Source organism: Seriola lalandi, unplaced genomic scaffold (assembly GCF_002814215.2).
Source record: "Seriola lalandi dorsalis isolate HSWRI2012SDOR001 ecotype SW California unplaced genomic scaffold, Sedor1 jcf7180002054682, whole genome shotgun sequence".
Lineage (NCBI taxonomy): Eukaryota > Metazoa > Chordata > Actinopteri > Carangiformes > Carangidae > Seriola > Seriola lalandi.
Genome location: NW_019525235.1, coordinates 1,441,288 through 1,462,642, shown reverse-complemented (window position 1 = coordinate 1,462,642; position 21,355 = coordinate 1,441,288). Strand labels below are relative to the sequence as shown.

The 21,355-nt window shown below is 40.1% G+C and overlaps 1 protein-coding gene across 1 annotated transcript; it reads right to left on the bottom strand.

The window, feature by feature from the left end:
* Positions 1-231: 231 nt before the first annotated feature.
* Positions 232-17,336, bottom strand: stra6 (signaling receptor and transporter of retinol STRA6). Its single transcript, XM_023422416.2, has 18 exons — positions 17,173-17,336; positions 13,335-13,735; positions 11,853-11,919; positions 10,748-10,830; positions 9,751-9,884; positions 9,054-9,220; positions 8,242-8,367; positions 7,426-7,496; positions 5,990-6,069; positions 5,835-5,896; positions 5,385-5,547; positions 5,020-5,095; positions 4,450-4,583; positions 3,874-3,991; positions 3,535-3,636; positions 3,265-3,428; positions 2,407-2,544; positions 232-1,307 (listed from the first exon to the last, which is right to left on the bottom strand). The coding sequence occupies exons 2-18, from the start codon at positions 13,403-13,405 to the stop codon at positions 1,069-1,071; spliced, it is 1,995 nt and encodes a 664-aa protein (XP_023278184.1). The 5' UTR covers positions 13,406-13,735; positions 17,173-17,336; the 3' UTR covers positions 232-1,068.
* Positions 17,337-21,355: the final 4,019 nt, after the last annotated feature.

The following is a 21,355-nucleotide window of genomic DNA, read 5'->3' as shown; positions in this document are numbered from 1 at the left end:
TGAGGCGTTAGTGTGTTAATGCAAAAGGTAAACTGCTGCGTATGAAAGCGCATATAAAGAAAAAAGAAAAAAAAAACTCCTTTGTCTTAATTTTCCTGTCGGTCCAGTTGAGTTCATTTCATTTCGCTCATCACTTCACATCAGCATCACACTATGCATTTGGAGCCTAAGTTTACCTACTCTAGAATGAAATATTCCATATTACTATAAGTGATGAGTGGGAGAAAAAAATAAACTTTAACTTCAGTTTTATTTTCACAGTAATCAGGAGGGAAATTTTATATTTTATTTTGACTTAAAAGTCGTAATTTTAAATGTCAATGCAGAGACAGACGGTGTAATGTTGGTGAATATCAGAAACCAGATAAGATTTTACACTGGTAGCAGCAAGTGGTTTAGGACTTAAATGCCTACAGGAAATATAAACAGTTTCATTTGTCTGGTAGTTCCTATTCCACAGGTTATTGTGAATTACGCAAAATGTGTACAATGGAAAAAAAGAAAATGCATTACCCAGTCTATGAAAACAATTCATTCTGTAAAGTCATAAATAGTGAAAAGTTCTAAATATAAATACCCTCTTTAAAAAGGATGCTCCAGTGTTTTGCACATCCATGTGTTTAGTTTGGGCAACTACCATTCTGCATTATTTGCACTACAAGATAATAACAACATATTGGAAAACACATGTGATTAACCTGCCGGTTGAAAAATAACACGAGTGCTTTCCCAAAATAAGCACATAAACGTGTTGAAAATGACGTGTAGTGAGTGTGTTTAGTTGGGAGAGCAGTGCCACACAAGCTTTCCCATCTGACTGGAGACTGTGGCTCTCACACTTGAAACAACCAGAGGAACATGAAGAGCACAAAGTAAACACACAATCTCCAGACAGACAGAAAAGGGCTTCCTGAATATCTCTACGCGAGACACTGAGCTATAAGTGCACTTATTTCAACAAATGCAGACACATATACAGTAGGGATTGACAAATAATGTGACTGCAGAATTTGCCCAAAAACCAAGAGACACTTTGAATAAAATCCTTAATCAGGGACACATTCGTGTTCAATTTTTGGCAGCGGCTTCTGCCTCCTTGGTCGCTGCCTCCTTTTTGATCCCCTCCTTGGTGCTGCGGTTCAGGCTTCCGTTTAGAAAGCTCTCTGCAGTCTGACGCTGGAAGTGCTTCCTGGTGCCCACCAGGGAGGGGTTGTTGACCAGGGTGTACAGGAGCTGCCAGTGCCCGCGGGCCCTCTTGGCACTGGACACTTTGTGTTGTTTCTTCTCCTGCTGGACTAGCTGGATCCCTGAGGACAGTCAGACATCATTATAGCACCAAAGGTATGTCATATATACACAAGATGTATTCTGAGGATTTTTTTTTAAATCTTAACTGGAATGGGAAAAGACTCTGTCGAAGGCCACCCAGGACCAGCTAGATACTACAGAAAGAGTAATAATAGAAAGCAATCATATTCTAATCCTCTAAGCATGGTACGAGCATATTGGGCTTGCTATTAACACACTGAAAGCTTAAGCCCCTTGGGCTACATGAATATGAAACAGGCAATTAGCGCAGCTCATATATGTATTCAGATACCCCAGAACTAATCTTTGTAATACAATAGATTATTCCTGATAATGCATTGTTCTCTAGATGCAAACAGGCAACATCTCCACTGTGCATTTGTAATTGGACTCAGCTGTGACTATACACCAGACAGAACTGGATTCCACAACAACAGATGAAGCCTGATGCATTTCTCACTATGATGTACGTTCACTTGTCACCAAACATGTAGGCGACTATAACTCACCTCCTGTTTGAGTCAGTACCATCGCTGCAGAGCAGCAGCCAGCTTTGAAGTTGCTGTTCATATTTTGGGTAAATTGTTGTATATAAATGATATATTGGTTTTATTTGTATTGGTTAAATCTCCAGGACTACGCTGTCTCTTGGTGACAGAGGCTGAGGGGCTCACACAAGTGTACGCATGCCAGAAGGACAGCTGATTAGTTTATGACAGATTTGATTGAGACCAGTAGCAGGTCTGTAAATTATTCTAGGGCAAGACTCAATTTGCTCTTGACATATTAAATCAGAGCTGCCAAGCTCTCATTTCTTCTGTGTGCACAAGAAAGTGTTATGATCTGATCCTGTGTTACAGTGACCTGCTACTGAATTTTAAACCCCTCTGGAGAAATTAAAGATGCCTTTAATATAGAAAGGAATGTACTGTTTATCTTTAAAGGATGAGGCTTGCAATATTCAATATCATCCTTATTGTCACAAAAACCATCAATGATCCCACTAACAAGTACTGTCTGTGTAGTCAAAGCCTGATATAGCTCATTCCTCTGTGCCGTAGACCTCCACTGATGTGGACGGAGTTTTGTGTTACTGACCCTCTTCAGCATCCCGTGACCTCTGTGCAGCATTGCTATCCTGGCCCACAGACTGCAGCAAAATCCCGCAGAAGGCCTTCATCACAGGGTGAGACTGGCTCACCTCAATCTTCAGATAATGAGCATAGCAGCGGTAGGCTGCAGACAGACACAGGGAGGAGGAGGGGGGTTACTCTGACTGGGCAAAAGCAATAAACACATAGGACTGCACCCCATGTTGGCTTTGAGGCAATCACACATAATGGCCATACAATCACACTTCTTTTTTTTCCTTTTTTTTTTAACCACCTGCTTTTCTTGACAACAGATGTCTTAAATCTGCAGCCGGTTCAGAAATTGGTGCGCAATTAGAGTCCCTTGCACTGCACAGAATACAGATATCATACGAGCTGCAGTGAGGTGCTAGCGGGGTAAAGTGGAGAGGATACGCATTTCTGGCCTCTAAGTGGGATCAGTAAAAGTGCATTTACTCATAGAAAATTGCCTCTCTTTAAGCCTCCACAGTGAGAGTGAAAAAAAAACACAGTGACATCTACAAAGGCAAAAGCATGATGTTAATACCAATGAATAACATCATGTGTCAGACTAAAAAGAAAAAGGAAAATGTATAATATAACTGAGCAATGTAATGTAAGGTTTTCATGTCCCTAGCAATGCTAGGCTGCTAGTCTTTATTTGAACAAATATATAATAGACCCAGAACTGGTGCGAGGTGAGACCTCCACGCTACAAGCTGTTCATTACATCAAGAAATATTTTTTTGCAGATGACATTGAACTTGACCTGATGCCTTGGTGTGGTCAGCGTAGTAGACAGTTACAATATGGCTCTATACAGAGTGCAGCATATCTTGCTCACCTGGGTCAAATGCCTCCACGTTGCGGTTAAGAAGACTGATGTCCATGCGTCCCATGTGAACAATGTTGAACAGGGCCGTGATGATCATGCGCCAGAGCGCCAGTAGCACCCCGATCAGAACATTGACTGGAAAAAGCAGGTACGTCAGCAGGAACAGATTACCCCTGCGAGATAGATGCGGATAGAACGTATATCAGGAAATCAAAACACTTAGAAACCACAAATCAGTGAGCACAATACAGACAATATATAGCAACAAATATAGTAAACCTGTTGTCTAGGTCTCGAGTGCCCGCTGTTTTCTTGATGAAGCAAAACCTGGCGGTGATGTGTTGAATCAACACAGCCAAGACAATCATCAGCCAGAACGGCCTGAAAAGACAAAAAATCAACCATCAAACATCTCCTGTGGTGATACAAGCCAGACAGAAGGCTCAAAACATGAGAGCCAAAGTCATTTCTATAGAACATACATGTACATATACAAAGTAGCCTCAGTTCTTCATTGACCGTGAAACGTTTGAGTTCGTCCGATAGATTTTTGAAGCATTTTCATGGTCAGCCATGTTATAAAAGGAAGTAATGAGTGAGAGATGTAATGATGCTCACCACATGCTCCACAGGAGCTGAAAGAGAATCAGATTCTGTCTGTGCAGGACAGGTATGACGATGAGGAAGACAGCGATCAGAAGGCAGAAGAAGAACACCAAGGTCTGGACGATCATGCCTGCAGGGGAAAGATCAGAGCTTCAGGGCCTCATGGCTTAGACCCCGTCCTGTATCCAACAAATCTACACAGCACACCGACTTCTCTCTCATGTCACACTGAGAGGAGGGGCGAACAATCATTCTTTTCACTGTGTAACCTCACAAACCCTGGTACATCTCTAGCTGGTCACTTGGTTGCTAGAGAGATGCATTTAGATGCATTTTAGTAGTGTGAACAGAATTACTACGAATAATAATGTAAAAGGAAATGATGAAAGCTTACTATGGCTGTTGGCCTAAGTGAGGACCTGCCATTAGTGTTTTACCCTTAGAGTATCTATGATATACTGTGCATACGCACCCCAGTACTGTATTCAACTGTAGGACACTAAATTTAAAACATTTAGTATCATCTCCTGAAAATCTTTAAAATCTTTGCTGTTTTCTTTCACTATTCAGTATGTACAGGGACTGTACCGATGCAGATGTGAGCAGCCGTGAAGCTGGTGAATCCCATCCAGCAGACCAGTGCTGGCCGGGAAGCCCTGATACTTCTCTGGCAGTTGTAAACATTGTAGATGTCTCCTCTGTACAGCCCCTTCAAGTTTGACCTACAGCAAGAAAAACACAATCAAGAAAACGCGGGACTATGCAATACATAAATCGCTTTATTGCTAAATGTACAAATTATATAGCAAATTGAAGAGGTAATTTAGCAGGGGATAGGGGCTGAAATGCAATTCAATACTCGACTTGGAAAACGTTTCTTTTAATACAACGTAATTTATGGTAATAGCAGAGCATTTCATGTCTTATCTTAATAGCCATTTTCAATTCCAGCAGCAGTTAACGCAGAGTGAATGCTACTCTGTCTGTCTGGATGATTAGTACTCCATTATGTTATAATAACTCCAGTGTGACCCATTACATTATAATGAAGGAACCAGAATGCAAAGCACATTCATGATTCTTGGAAACTTTGGGAAGAGAATAAAATAAACCTGATAGATAAAGAGAGCCACAACACTGTCTTGTTCTTAAACTCACCGATGCAGAACCATGGACCGCATGAGCAAAGCCAGGTTGACCAAGCCAGATAGGGTCATCGCTGAGACAAAGCACACTGCAAGAAAAACATAGCACATGACCTTCAGGTTGTTCACTGTATGAAGATGTCATCCATTGACAATTCGCATGTTATATATATATATATATATATATATATATATATATATATATATATATATATATATATATACACTTTTACAGTAACTGCAGCTTGTATTGGGTGGTTCATGAAAATATGTTAATATCACTGTGATATATGAAAAAAAGGGTCTAATGTGATTAAACTGTATTCAGAGTCTCTCCAATCACTAAATGGCTGTTTTTGCTTTAATGGTTTCACTCACCTTCTACACACCACATGTAATAAACCACGATTCTGACCACTTCATGTTTGTCTGGAGACAGCATAATCTTGAAGCCAGCTAAAAGGTTGGCAACATCCTCATCAACTCCTGCACGGGCGGTCTGGAGAGGAGGCACCACTGCTGAGATCAGTAGGAGACCCACCTACAAAAAAAAGAAAAAAAAAAAAAGGATATTATTTACTCATTACTGGAGAAACTCTGAGCCTACGAGCATAAAACATAATCTGATGATATTCAGAGTATGGAGTTATCGGGCCAAGGTCAGGGGGGTTAATTCAATGCGATTATCACTTTGACCTTATGTACTATGTTATAGTTAACATGATATGCCTGTGCAGTGCATGAGTGGAGTGCTGTCCTGAATCAGAATTTTGACAGTTAATGTAATAATCATAGATCATGAAGTCTAATAGTAGATACTGTATTTACCTGATACAGTGTTATGAATGACACTACACAAGATATAGCCAACTTCAGTGGAAAACGGAAAGCTGTTTAAAAAAAACAAAAAATAAAATTTGTTATTAAACTTTAACAGGAGATAACACGTTAAGGCATGAAAGAAACCAAGTTCACATATTTACCTTCCTCCGGTGTATAAATGTACGACTTCACAGTATCAATTATTCTTTGAGGGAGCCTGGGCATCTCTGTGCTCGATGTGCTGAAGTGAAAAGGTAAACAGAGTTACATTTAAAGGCTTCGCACACATTCACACATGTAGGAGTAGGAAAGATTTGTGAATGAATGAACCATTTTTTTGCCACCATCTTTGCATACGTCAAGTTAGAGAAAAGGTCTTTCTATGAGTCAAACATGCACTTCAAAAGAGAGAGGAAATGCATTATTTCCTGGTGCTAATTCACCATGATAACAAGCTCTGTGTGACTCTGTGTTAGTCATTTGCATCGAATGTACAAGGAAAGATTTACAATCATTTAACCACCAGAGATGATTACTTTGCAAAAAATACTCCAGATGCTGATCATTGTAGAAAAATTGCCCCAGTGAGCGGATTCTCCTTAATCAGGATTTAGTGTCTAGGACACAACAACAGGAAGAGCAGCAACCTGTTTCCTCTAGCTAGTCTCCCTGCCACCAGATTACTGATATTTTCATTCAATAGATATTCTTTGCACATCATTGACCTCAGTTAAAAATGTTCTTTTCATATGGAATAAAGAGACAAAGGAAAGTGGATGTTTTTTTACACCACCACATGGGACAGTCCTGTATTTAGTTAGTAGATATAATCCAGGCTGGGAAACTCTTACATTCACAGATGTGATTTTACAAACAGCCTCTTCCTGTGAGCTAAAAACTAAAGCATCACAGGGCACCCCATAGTTAAGGGGTCAAGACCCTGACTGTGAATGTGAATGTCCCTGGTGTGAGTCCCTCATTTCCTGTCATCTCTCTAACTGTGTCTAATAAAAGCTTAAAATACCGACAAGAACATTCTTTAAAATGTAAAAATGTAAAGGAAGAAGCCTCTCCAAAACTCGGTAAAGAAAGATTTCTAAACCCAGAGGTGAATCAGGTGAAATGCTACTTTAATCTCTTTTTAACGTGCACATGGAAGATACAGCAAAACAACAGTCAGTAGATTTGCAAAGTGACATCCCATTCTGATACAGAGATCATCTGTCTTTTGTTATACACTCGACAGCACCATTTGGCAGAGATACAAGAACAAAACAACAACAAATATGGCCTGAACTGACCCCTTTTTTCCTAGAACACTCTTGTCCTAATTGTTTCCCAAGAAATGATGGTCACCCCACACTGACATCCACTATTCAATCCATCCAGGTCGACAGTAGGCCTAAACATTTCCCACCAGCTGTTTCCCCATTGAAGTCTGTTCTCGACCATAACTCATAAACTCAATAGGGAAATCAGTACATGATGGAAACACACCAACTCGGAGCTGCACCAAATGTCAACTGAACAGATGTCAAAAGAAAAACATAGCTATGTAACAGGGTTAGGGTTACTGATAACAGGCTGCAGTTCTCACCTGATTTTGCTGGGCTTCTTCTTCTTGAGCATTTTATTGACATAGTCTTTATAGTAGCTGCTGCTTAGATCCTGAAAGAACAGCAACCATATGAGGAACCACATGACAATAAAATAGTAAACAAGCCAGGATAGTGTGGCAACACTGAACTAACTGATGTGATTTTTGGGGTCACCAATGTTTCAGTCCATATTCCTGAAATCCTCTGGGAGTAAGTGGTATTAGGTAGTTTAAATTTAAACTTTATTTTTTTATCATCAACATGTGGAAAAAGTATTGCTCACAAGCTAAGCCTCCTTACAATAAGGGGGGGGGGGGGGGGGGGGGGGGTAGTCAGGCAATGGCTTCACCCCGGCTTTGTCACACCCATGCTGAGATTAGCATCAAATAAACACAGCATTGTGTCTCCTCGGTGAAAAAACAAGGCAACCTTTTCATAATCTGATCAAGAACATAACATAAACCAATTACGTCAAATCTACTTAAAATGATTAGGCCACTGGCGTGCTGCGCTGGACTTCACATTTTCCCTCAGCCCAGACTGTATGAGCATCATAAACCCCCTGATTAGCAGGCAGCTTATAAAGGTTCTTCACGTGCACAGATTGAGAGGAAATGTGCGTCTTAGTGAGATTTTTCTTCTTTTTTTTTTTATTTCTTTTTTTTATAGTTCAGGCTTACATGAACGTGAACTTCTAATTAACATAGACACTTTTACTCAGTCTGTTATGTAAGCAGACCAAACAATTAGTGCTGTAAGAACTTTGCAACCATCCTGAATCAAACATGCAGGAACTGCTGAAGATCAAAACTTACCTCTGTAGCATTGTTCTTTTCTGTGCCCTTTAAGCCCTTGAATAGAAGAAGGGGATACTGGAAACTAAGGAATGCCAAGCAAGCTATCTGGGGCAAGCTGGAGAAAAGGGAGTAGTGTTTGTGTATCTACAAAGGAATAAAAGAAGATTTTAAAATCAAAGCAACTTGTTTTGGGAGTTTTGGAAAAACACATTAGGAATACATCTTAAAATTATCTTGTATTGACACAAAAAGTGGGAACAAATAGCTTTGTGTATTTTGGTTTGTTTAGAAAGAAATAGTATTAATCAGTAAAAATGTATTCTGTCTTTCAGCTGAAATGCTCCCTGCAGTGTTTCATCTGTGCCAGCTCATAGTGGGATAAACAGACAGGCATCACTTGAAAATAAAAGACAACCATGACAATGGGCCATAATGACTGGATGTCTCTCTTATACTGACACACACTAAACTGATTAACTGTGAAAAAGCTTCTTGATTAAGACCAACAGGCAGTGGAACTAATGGTTGTGAGTCGCAGACATTCATCGCACAGAAAACCCAAACAACAGGAATGTGGCACAAAATCTGGGACTGGGAAAGGTTTAAATCCCCAACCATGTGTCCATCTTTTCAAATCACATCATCTCTTACATATGCAACAGTCCAGCTTTGTTCGGTAATCAATGGGTTTCCAGACCCAAAACAATTCAGCTTTGTCTTTGAATTAATCCTTAAAACTCAGACAGATGACACACACAACAATCCTTAGACACCAGATTCCACACCAATCTATTAGTGATAAATGAATTGGAATCATTTTATTTGCTTACCAGAGGTGTTTTGGGACAGTCAATCTTCTGCCATACCAGAACACCAAAGTGTGTCCATGACAAGAGGCTGCCAAGCACATAGCCAACTTTATTATGTAAGGTGCCACATGCCAGGAGAGGGTAGTATAGCGCGGGGTAGTAGAATACTCCCAGAATCACCCAGTTCTCTGCAAATACAAACAAGTGTGTGAAAGCTGTGAGCACGTGACATGAGACATGAAGCCATAACTCTGACAACTAATTCTGCTTAACACAATACTGAACAACAACTATATTTCCTACTCTTAAGCTTGTCCTGTTCGGGGATTGTGTAAAGTAGCAGGTGACTGACTCCTTACAGTCAATTCCTATGTAATTTCATTTAAGAAAAAAAAAAAGCTTCTTGTGAAGCTTACCATCAAGCTCCTGAGTCGAAAATAACATACACACAGAAGGAAATAATCCAATTACATATATTTAACAAAAGTATTGTTTACAGAGCTACATCTATCCATCTGACTCTGTCTGATCTCCTTACAAATCCTTTCTCTTGTCCACTTATCCAAAAGAGGGAAATTTTAATTACTAAGATAAAATCCAAAATCCAACTTTAAGGAAAATCATGATGAAGAGCAGCTATAGAAGATTTACAATGTGAAAGCGAAAAACACTGAATAGACTGATGTTAGATCAGGAAGAACCAAGATGACCTCCTCACGTTTGTTCTCAGAATCTGTTGTGAAGGGGAGGGGGTTTGGCGATATGACCAGGCCCCATAGTTTGCACAAGAGCACTCCAAACACAGCCACTGCCAGGCCCTTGTGCTGTGTATGGTCCAGGAAGTTGACTGGACTGTGAAATCAAGGAGCAGGTATTTAGAGTCCACATGTTACCAGCCTCACATTTGGATGAAACAGTTATTGACCAGAAATGATCACACTTCAAAAGGACCATATAAGTGTTATAAGTGTATAAGACAATTTCATCGTGATTTTCTACCTCCCAGGCTGCCCTTGGCTCCCATTCATGTCAGTGTGATATGAAACTCAACTTTGAGTATTGCACTTTGCTTGAGACAAGAAAATCCATCACAGTTTTCAAACTCTATTAATACACAGAAGTTTCACTAAGCATGAAAACCCTTTTTCATTGGCGCCCAGCTCCAGAAACAACACGCTCACACCTACAAGTTACGCAGTGTGACCAGTGTTATCTGCTGGCCATTGGGCATGTCCATTCGAGAAGGTTTTAAGGTTAATTACTCAACGGTTCATCAGCCAGTCAAAGTTAGTGCCGATAAGATTTGTTGTATTATAGTTAAGTTATAAGTGGCCTCTTCTTTAAAAACCTTTTGTGGGTGAGCTGACAAACTTCCAAATTCAGACTTTTTCAAAAATCCACGTGACCTAACGCTCTCAAAAACTGAGCTTGTAATCACAACGCCACCTGCAATATGCATCTCTCATGGTAAATGTTCACCGTGACAGATTTTCCTATCTTAGCTGAAGTGTTTGCATGTTGATCTTCAAACAATACTAAAATGAATGGAAGCCGATAACTGCCTTGAAGACTGGAATTCAATTTATAAATATTTGAAAAATGATCAATAGCAATTCAATCTGGAGGCAAAAGGTACCAATATCGTCCAGCAGTAGTGGGCAGCTATTTCATTGCACATTTAACCATGGTGTTTATTACATAGAAAAGAGTCTCACCTGAGTAAACCTGGGAGTCCTTTCTGTCTGTTGCCCACCTTCGTGCGTCTGGCTAAGATCGCTAGGATCAGCATTACAACAAGCTAGAGGAGGAAATACATCAGTTAGCATGACCTGCACAGCAGTATGCAGCTGTGGACTGCCCAGGGCTCAGGCATCACCCTCCTTCTGACTAATCGTGAGGGGAGCTGATGCCACAAAAGGCCGAACCTCAGCGTCTCATTAGTGCACCCCGTGGATGTGGTCTGAATCAAGTGTCATCACTCAGGATCACCGACCGGTGAGAGTTCAACGACCTGTCATGACCCGTGACACATTCAGGAAACACAAGGCTGGGAAGAATTCCTTGCTCTAAATTGGGCCAGTGACGATCAACTTCTAAGTTCTTCTTTAAACAGACATCACAAGGAGAATCAGTGAATACCAAGTAACATCATTATGTACACATGAGAGGAGGAGAAATACACACACAAAATATTATGTGCAATTATTAGACTTAGGCCTGAGGACCAAACTGGTAAATCTTCTGGGCTTAATTATTATATATTCAATTTGGATTTGTATTAATCGGTTTGTCTGATGTAACTAGAAATCCCTTGCACCACTCTTAATTTGATATATTAAGTCATCATTGTGGGGTCAGGACCTCCATCAAAAAAGACATTGATTGCTCATTATGGGCTGCAAGTGACTGTTTTTTTATATTCAAGACCAGCAAGAAATGTTTGATATTGTGATGTGAATACTTTCTCTGATCCTTCCTGGGCCCTGGATTCACACCTGGGTCTGCATCAATAAAAAAAAAACATTTGGCCAGAACCATTTGTTCCTTGGACATGCTCCACCAAATTTCATTCAAACGTGTTCCATGCGTTTTGAGATAATCTCCTAACTATCAGACAAACAAATGGAGCTGAAAACATACAGTAACTTCCTGGGTGAAGATAATTAGACAGGGCTGACCTGATATCTCAAAAACCATGATCTCTCAATGCAGCACAAACGCTTTGTTTGATATCATATACCCAATGACTGAATGACAGGGGATTGCAGGATAGGGTGTGATATGTTATGTTATTTTAATCCAATGGGAAAGCGGACTTACAGATATCGCAGTGATGCATATATGGTAGAGCCTGTCATCGGCAGTGGGGTCACATGGAGGGATTATTCTAAAAAAAGGAAGAGAGAGCAAAACAATAAATCCGGTTCTTAAAACTCAAGGCTTTGAGTCACTGAGCTGACCTAAAATATACCTCCCTAAACCTTTCACACGTCACTGTCAGGACCATTTGTGGCTGGAAACTTTGTAGCTGAAATCCTGCAGCAGAGATTTGCATTTAAACGGATTGGTATCAGCGTGACACAGGAAAACAACAAATGCCTATGTTCACGTTCCTGTACACTAGAGAAGCAGGAATGCCTGGTCATGGGGCAGTAATTACAACTCTTGACAAACAGGGAAGGCCTCATACATGAAAGAAGTTGGGGGACTTTAAAATTACTTCATATATTGCCTGCAAGCACAGTGATGGCAGCTTCCAGACTGGATGTTTTGACATTTTTCACAACAGTCTCTTACCTGTCCAAACAATGTGCGGATATTGTAACTTGGCACTCACAGCACAGACTCCGGCACCGCACCAGACCATTTGTAAATTTCAGCCAATGTTAAGATTCACATTTCCAGAGACCAACAGGACATTTGAGTGTTTACAAAAGCAGAGGAATTACACCTAAGATAGCTTAGCTTAGTGAGCTACAGTAGTGGCCACACAAAAGCTTTTCAGACCACAACTCGCCACAATGTCTTCATTTACACGACATCCAGACGGTTTATTAGCTAAACATGGCGGCTGGTGATAAACGACACTTGTTCCATCTATTTCTGAGGCCATTACTAAACATAAACAGTTTTACTATTCATCATTCTGTACCAATGGAAACATGGTGGATTTTTTTTTTTTCCACATACAAAAGAAACTCAGACGTAACAAATCATCCCAAAAGTACTAAATGGAAATAATTGCATACACCCTGTTGCATTGTGGGATTGGTCAGGAGTAAAGAATGAGTGTCAGTATTCAGAGTTTGGGATCTTATGTCCAAAGTTGCATGGTTTCATGTGCTACATCTTCATTGTCTGTGTTTGGAAAAACAAAAGAACAGTAAAATGTTCAAACAATGAGTCATTTGGGGTTTAATGCACCCAATTTTTGTTTATACTTTTTTTTTTATAAGTTCTGTGGGCAAAACTTACCAGTTTCTATAACAACCTACATTCTCAAAACATGAAAATGATACAGTCTCTATTATAATATTACAAATAATATGAATGGGAACAAGATCACACACTGACACTGGCTCTGGTGAAGTGTGCCAAGTGTCACCTGATATCTCAATGATAGCTGTATCTCACTGCAGAACTGTTCAGACTTACAAAAGTTGGATTAACTACTTATGCACATTTAAGCATGGAGCAATTCATCTTATGAATAACATACAATACAACAAAAAATACAACAGACAGACAATAAAAGCACATAAAACTAAAGTTTAGTCCTTAGAAATGTGAGCATGTACTTACTCGACTTCAATTTTGGATGGACCGGTATCCAGGTCTGGGTACTCGTAGTCCAGTAGAGCATCCTTATCCATTGTTCTCTTTTTCCAAACAGATCCAAAGTCTTACAAAGGAGCTGAAGAACTTTTAACCACAATCTCTAGCGACACGGCTGCAATCCCCTTCGACTCAAGGGGCAAAAGTGTCTCCCAAGTCCCAAGTCGGACTCTGCTGCAGAGGTGTCCTTGTTTCCGTGTATTTGGTCTGCTCTCACTGACACTCTGTTACCCTCCCTCACAAGCTGTACTCAGGTGCCCTGGTCCCACTGTGGAGCTGAGAGTAATGTGACAGGTCCTGGCTGCAGTGTGTTGCCTCCACCCTGCAAAGGCCCTATTTCAGCTGAGGGTTGCCACCACAAGGGGAGCCTGGGGAAGAGAGTGAGAGGGGGGCAGTGTGTGAAAGGAGGGAAAAATGTGGAGATCTGGGCAGCCAATCTACAAGGCCACCTGCGGCTTACTGGGATTACATCTACTTTTTGCAGCTGTGTTATTGGACCTGTGGACTGAAGGAGTCAGGTGTGCAGAGTTATAAAACTGTGGCCAGGACTGTGTGGGTAGCTGGGAGGGATGAGTCTTTCCTATCAGAGCGGAGTTCCACATTGATAACAGGGAAATTCTCACATTGTTTCCTTCTGTCATGGTTCAGGTACATTTCTGAAAGGTTACCAAAACTAAATCCAGGTAAATCTCCAGGACAACAACATGGAACCAAATAAACATATTTTCAGTACAACACTCAGACCACAGCTCACCTCACTGCCTCTTCACCTTCAGCTTGATAAGGATCAAGGACGGGTTCATTCAACCTAGTATCTTGTCTTCAGCAGATAAATTAAGATAAATGTTTTCAAGGGCATATTTGTGTGGAAGTAGTTTTAAAAACCAGGTAACCTGTTACTGGGTTATTTAAACATGTAAACTACTAATTAAGATTGTACAAATATAATGAGAAAAGGGGAAAATCTGTTTTAAACTTAGCACATGATATGTGAGAATGAAATGGTTTAACAATATGTGCAGTCACACTGCCCAGAGGAGGGGAATTCAACCAAAGCTTCTCTAGATCTTTCTTTTTCATTCCAGTGGTGTCTTTTATTAGCTCATCATATGCAAATAATATCCAACAATCAAAATGGGCCTCTCTCCATTGTGTGGATTTACATTGGAGAGTAGAATTTATAATAGCCAAACATTCCTTAAGAGAATAAATTTAACTTACCACTTCAATTACCACAACTTTTTAAATCAAAATGAAAAAGCACCAAAGCAAAATCTATTGTGTTGTTGATGGATAAACTCATTTTGTTACAGACCACTTAAGTTCCTCTCATTTTCCTGTTAAAAACATTATTGCCAAAATGATTGGTTGATTACTTTATTAGATGAGCAACAGTAATTAATCACTAACAATTTTCAGCATTTAAGTCGGGTATCAAGCAAAAGTGCCACATAATTAAATTCATTCACTGGTTCTTGCTTTTCAAGTGTTAACATCTTCTGCTTTTTTCTATTTTATATCACTGTAAATTTTGTGTGTGGGTTTTGGTCAGAAAAAAGGGGCATTTTTACTATTTACCATTTTTTATAGATTCATTGATTCATTCAGTAAAAAGAAATTACAGGTTGATCCATAATCACAATTATTGTAAGTTGCAGACCTAAAGAAAATTATATTAGATTGTTTATAAGTCTTATATTTCAGTGTGAACTGGCACATCTCATCACACCAGGTTGGAGCTGGAATTTCCTCCCAGAGGAACAATTAAGGTGAACCTTATCTTATCGTATTTCATCTTGTCGTCAGCGATGGCTAACTCTTGACTCATAACAAATCTCTGTTGCATATTAAATCCTCACAGTCTAGCAGCACATAGAGGTTAAACAAAGCAGTTGTCCCATCCCACCAGATTTTTGGTGTTCATTTACATCACAGTTTTAATTATCAGATTTTTTTTCACTCCTTTCTATTGTATCCTGCTTACCCTCCTCATGATCTCTACCATTGCTTTTTGTTTCTCATGATAAGAGACTGTCTCAAAACAGCAACATTACTTGTTTCTTAGGGGACAGAAACGCCAAGGAATTCAAGTCAGCTAATAACAGCAACAAGCGTATAAAGAGAGGGAAAATGATCACAGAGGACCTCCGACGTAAGAAAAGCACAAGCATGTGAGTGCTACAAAGACACACTAAGGTCAAGGGTCATAGCAACACCTAGCTCTAATTATTTTCTTTGTTCAACAAGTTGAATAAAGCTACAGCAAACATATTCACATTTCTACATTTACCACTACATACAGAGCAGCAACACAGCAGGTTGCATATATCTTGTGCAACATGTCTGCATCAATTCCTGCATTCAGCTGCAGCCAGCTGAGACTAAGTCAGTTTTGCAACACTGCTTCCATGTCAGCATACACTCATTATGCAGGGATTACAGTCACACAACTTTAAAAAGCAACAAATTTTCCCTCCTAACACTCCTGAGAAAACATGGTTTCTCAAGCACATTAAGCCACCAAATCAAATATGCTCCTGAAGAAAAAGCAGCCCAGCAAATAAAGGGGTCACTGAACAAAGAATGCTTTGAACAGTTATAATTACATCACAGAGAGGCAGTTTGATTGAGCCAGACATCTTACTTGTATCAGGTTTAGGAAGTCGGCTCAAAAAGCCCTTTGGTAGGAAAAAATATTAAGCAGAGCCTTGTAAAAACAAACATAATTGAATTACTTATTTACTAATCCATTTTTAATAAAGAGCAACATCAGCAGCAGTAACAAGTCAAGCATCCACAAACTAATTACATGTGAAAAGGAAACAGTTTGCAAATAACTCCAATACTTAAAAAAGACATTAAGAGCATCCTTCAGAAATAATGTTTAAATATAAAACAAAATGCTGACACTACCTCTGAAAGTTCTTCATCCTGAATGTGGTTCAAACGCCCATGATGCATCAGTGCTCTACTTTCCATAACTCACTTGAACACATCCATATCATCATCACTCAGGGACTCTTGAGTAGCCCAACTGTTTCTTTAGCCATTACACGGATTCAGTTAATTGTCTGTTTAAGGTGTAAGCATTTATGCTCTAGATGTACGAAGTAAAACACACTTATTTTTCATCTGGCACTGTTTAAAACAATATACAGCAGTGAAGCAGGCAGATCACTGTTGTCCCACTTCCCACAGCCGAGCATGCTCGTCTCCTCTCTGAGAGGTGCAGCTGCAGCAGCCGTGCAGGTCCTCTGGATCCCCTGGATTCGGTTTCAAACAGACACATTTCATGCCTTTGAAGTTGAGCTTGAGCTTCTGGCAACAAAGGGACCTTCAGTTTGAGCGCCATGACAGGTAACTCAGTCACTTGTGCCTCACATGTGGTGGAACCATCTAGCTACGTTCACACGAGGAGATGAATGTGTACTGTTTCTTTTTGTGTGTGTGTGTGTATATCAGACCTACACGTGCGCCTTTCCGTGGCAAAGTCGTAAGTATCGCGATAGGAGAGTGTTTTATTGCGAGTGTATTTTATATTACCGACACCGGTTAATCAGTTTTTTAGTTAGTTTAGTTTAGTTGGTCTCCTCATCGACGGCCTGCAGGTTTGCTGCAGCGTCGGGGAGGCGTTGAGGGTTGATTAATGTCCAAGAAAGATTTTTAGCACCTACAGCTAATTTCCTCAAGCAATGCACAAGGTTTTAAATAAAGTTTTGTTTGGCACTTTCATTCCCCTAAAACGTCACACCAGACTAGCTCCACATAATCCCCTGAAATTCAAATTGATATTATAGGACCTTACCTTGTGTTAATCTCGTGCTGTCTGTCTCTTGGTTTGGAGAATTTCAGATGACTTGAGTTTTAATCACTTCCCAACAGACACCCACCTCTGAGAAGTTCAATAATTACATAAACAACACATCAACCTCAAGAGCAACTTTTCCTTTTTTCCTCCTCCACACCTCATGTGAGAGGCCGAGTGTGTGGTGATGGGACTTTGAACTGTCTCTATCTTGTTGTGGTGAGAGCATCATAAAAGTGCAGCTGCATGAAAACTGAGGAAAAGCTGTTGTGAAACATATAGATGTGAATAATAGGGACAAGTTCAAGTCAAGGCTGCAGAATGCTGACCTTTAGCAATTTATATTAATGAATGAAACTATAAGTAAACGATGCTGAAGCCTCTTTGGATGAAATTATTGTTTTGAGCGTTCATCCCAAAGTATACGTTTGTGTATGAGTTTTAACTGTGTCTTAAAGTTTTGTATATTCAGTGACCTTTGTGACAAACTGCTGGACTTTTTGTCATGTTGACATTTCAGGTTAAGGAGGAGATTCCTGTCATAGTTGCATCAGCTCTGCAATATCAAATCTCAGTCACCATGAATTCTGACGCATATCTCTTGATTTTCCAGCAGTTTTGTCACAATGAATAGGAGTCATGGTGAACGGGAAGTTCTACTAAAATAGGAAACTAGCTGCTGCGCAACGTGGCGATGGAGACATCATTCAGACCAGCTCTGGATGCACTGATGTCATTGTGCAGACTGGTGCGGCTAAGGGTCTTCACTGTTAGTCTTTACTCTGTGTACAGTAGCATTATTACCTTTTGATAATGATGATGATGTTCACCTGAAGATCGAGGTTCTGCTTGTACGAGGCTCAGATAAAGATGTCGATGTCAAAGCTGGTGAGGGGCTCTTTGCCAAACTTAACTTGATGGATGATGAGGGAGAAGATTTCTATCAACACACTTATATTGTGTCTTTGCTTTGATATACTGTTGATGCACCGAGGGCAGTTGGTGCTCAGTGTCCCTTCATGAAGTCAGACCCCTTGTGAAGAACATCATTAGCTCCTGTTTGTGGAGACGAGTGCACGGTGGCTCCTAAGGAAAATGAGTGAGGCTCATCTACAACAACACCGGAGACATGTCATTTTCTCTTTTTTCAAACAAAGGAGCGGGAAATCACACCGGTTCAAATCCACCTCTGCATATAACCGGAGCAGTTGTGATACAAAGTGTCACCGCTAAAATTAGCCTCGTGTGGTTTCATGGCATCATTATATCAGGATTGTTTGCACTAAGACGCCCTTCTCAAATGCATCTTAGCCACAAGACTCCACTCTCTTTCACTGCACAGTCCTCGACTCATTAGAGAGGATAGTGCAGAGGGAGAGAGAAGGAGAGAGAGACATTGTCCTCATTAATTTCAGAGCTTAGATTCTGGCCTTTATAGAGACCTGGTTCTGGTTCACAGGAATAACATGAACTACAGTTTAGGGTGGGTTTCAGCACTTCAGGGCCCAAATTGCTGGTGACTGTTACGGGCATTAGTTTGAATTAAACGTTGTTTTTCTTCTGTTGGGCCAGCTTCCTGACACTGAAGTGGAAATCCCAAGTGGAAGCTTTTTATGTATCTGAAAGAGTCCAGACTCGTTCTTCCGCTCACCAGGGAAAATTGACCTTCTTATGACCTTTCCATAAAAGCTAGTGAGTACATCCTCCTCTGACTGCTGTTTCCCAGTATCTCTCTCTAGGTCTGTTTTGTTAAAACTGAACACTGATGCAAAATAACTGTTGAGACTAGCAAAGCAATCATGTGGAATGGCTTTCCATCATAATTATTAACTAGCTGACTCCACTTTTTCCTCTGAAAAACATTGAACTGAGTTAGCATTCTGCTCTCAAAGGTGTCCATTTTATTAGTCATTGCTTTGTATGTAAGGCAATATTTTTCATATCTAATATGCCTCAAATAAATAAAACAAACCCATCGTTTATTGGAGTCCATTGGAATTGATTATTATTTTATTCTTTATTTGGTTCTCCATAAACATTAACATTTCATTGTTGGCAAAGTCAGTTCAAATTGAGTAATATTGAGAAATATCGCCTCAGTATTAAATCATGCCTCCTGGAGGCCTCCTGGGTGCCGGTGGCTAATTACTGGGGATATTTTCTCCCGCTCAGTCTGCTGCCATGCTTCTGTCATAATCAATGAGCCTTGTAACACTCAATTAGAACATAATTGGATTTGTGTGTGTTCAAGGTGGAAAAACATGTACATTTGAGCGGACATGAAAGAACTGCTTATCTCTGTCGACAGCTGTAATGAAGCTGAATTGGGTCGGCCGGTTGTAAATTTCAGTCAGTATAAGCATATTCCAACAATCCTCTCCTGTTCTACACCCAGGTGTCTTGCATTTACATTGTAATGTTTGATTAATAATTTACACATGGGCACATAGTGCCAATGAGTCCATATGCACTGTTTACATGTAACAGAAAGAGTTGATCGATTTGAACATATAACTAAAATTACACACATAATTCAACATTATAATTTTAAGTCTTTGTGTCTATAGAAATATAAAATATAGTGCATATTTGTGCATCATTTTTTTTTTTTTTAATCTTTCAAAAGAGGTACACAACAGTTTTTGGACATATGTGTAGAAACAGTAGCTGTGTTTCAATTCGTGTCTAAGCTTCAAGCCTCTGGGTGGGGGGTGTTTCCACGGCAGCAGTTGACTGACTGAATGCCAGTGCTAGGAGACGCACTGTCAACTTCTGTGGAGTGCTATTGACTGGAGCAAATCATAGCCCATAGACCGTACGAACATTGATACAAGACATTATTTTCAACCAGCACACAGACTATTACAGACTGTCAGAACTCTCCCCACCTCAGCACTTTCTACGTTACCCTGTGAGTCATGATTCAAACTCAGAGTAACTAATGTATACAGCAGGGTAATGTAGGGGAGACTTCATGGCACTATCAAAACATAAATATAACTTAAACACCCAGAACACAGATTTCTTAGCAAAGATGAATTTTAATTTCAGTTCAAATTTAACACACATGATTAGTGAGATTTAATACAGTGTTGTCTGATGGATTTTAATAATCAAGTTATGTCTTAAATGTGCTTCCATATTGCATTTTGACATCTAAGGTTGATTGGACCGAAGCGACCACTAGGGAAAAAAAAAAAAATCAATTTCAGTCATACAGGTCGTTTCTGTTGTGATATATCACTGTTATTGTTGCAGGCCAGGAGGGGAAGATTTATGTCCCAGTTTATGAGCGCTGAGAATGGGATGTTATATCTAAGGAGCCTCTGACAACCACAAATCTTCCTGATAGTTATTAAAGTGGTCATGATCACTTTGCCGCAGACACAGCGCTCAGTCTGTCACGTTCCTGCTGCGCCTGCCTGACAAGCGCCTTGGATTCATGGTGGGGCGGGAGGGTCATGTCTGAGCCGCGGTGTAATAATCCTCTTTATATAACTGTTTGGAGAACACCTTGGCAAACGCAGCACACACACTTTAATTTGATCTTCATGATCTGTTTATCTTAAATGACTTACACTTGATCTAAGTACGCCACAGGCATCATACAGTAGCTGTGCACTTACACTGACTTGCCAGTTTATTAGCTACACAATACAAGCTAATGTTCCCGTCGTGTGTAAATGGGGTTGGACAAAATGTCACCTTTTAATACAATACAAGTAAATTATCAGTGATATAATACTTCTCCGACACAGTGTTACCAAAACTGAACAATTTAAGCTTTACAAGGATGAGGTTTATTGCAGAGCTGTTGTATTAGACTGTTTTAGACTGTGTGGGCAGCTCAGTGTCTGCACTGTGTGTTGTTCTGATCCAGTGAGATAAAAAAAAAGGTAAAATGCAGATATGCAGCAAATAGATGAAGGATTCTCTCTGTTATTGATATCAGGTGGTTATTGCTCTTTGAGATTGTGTGTGTGTGTGTGTGTGTGTGTGTGTGTGTGTGTGTGTGTGTGTGTGTGTGTGTGTGTGTGTGTGTGTGTGTGTGTGTGTGTGTTGATGTCTGCTTTAGTTGGGGTGTTGTACATGTCAGTGTGATAGATGACGTCCTTGCTATGGCCTCTATTTTGTCATTCTCCATGTGTGTGTGTTTGGGTGGTCTGTGTAAGCATAAATTTAA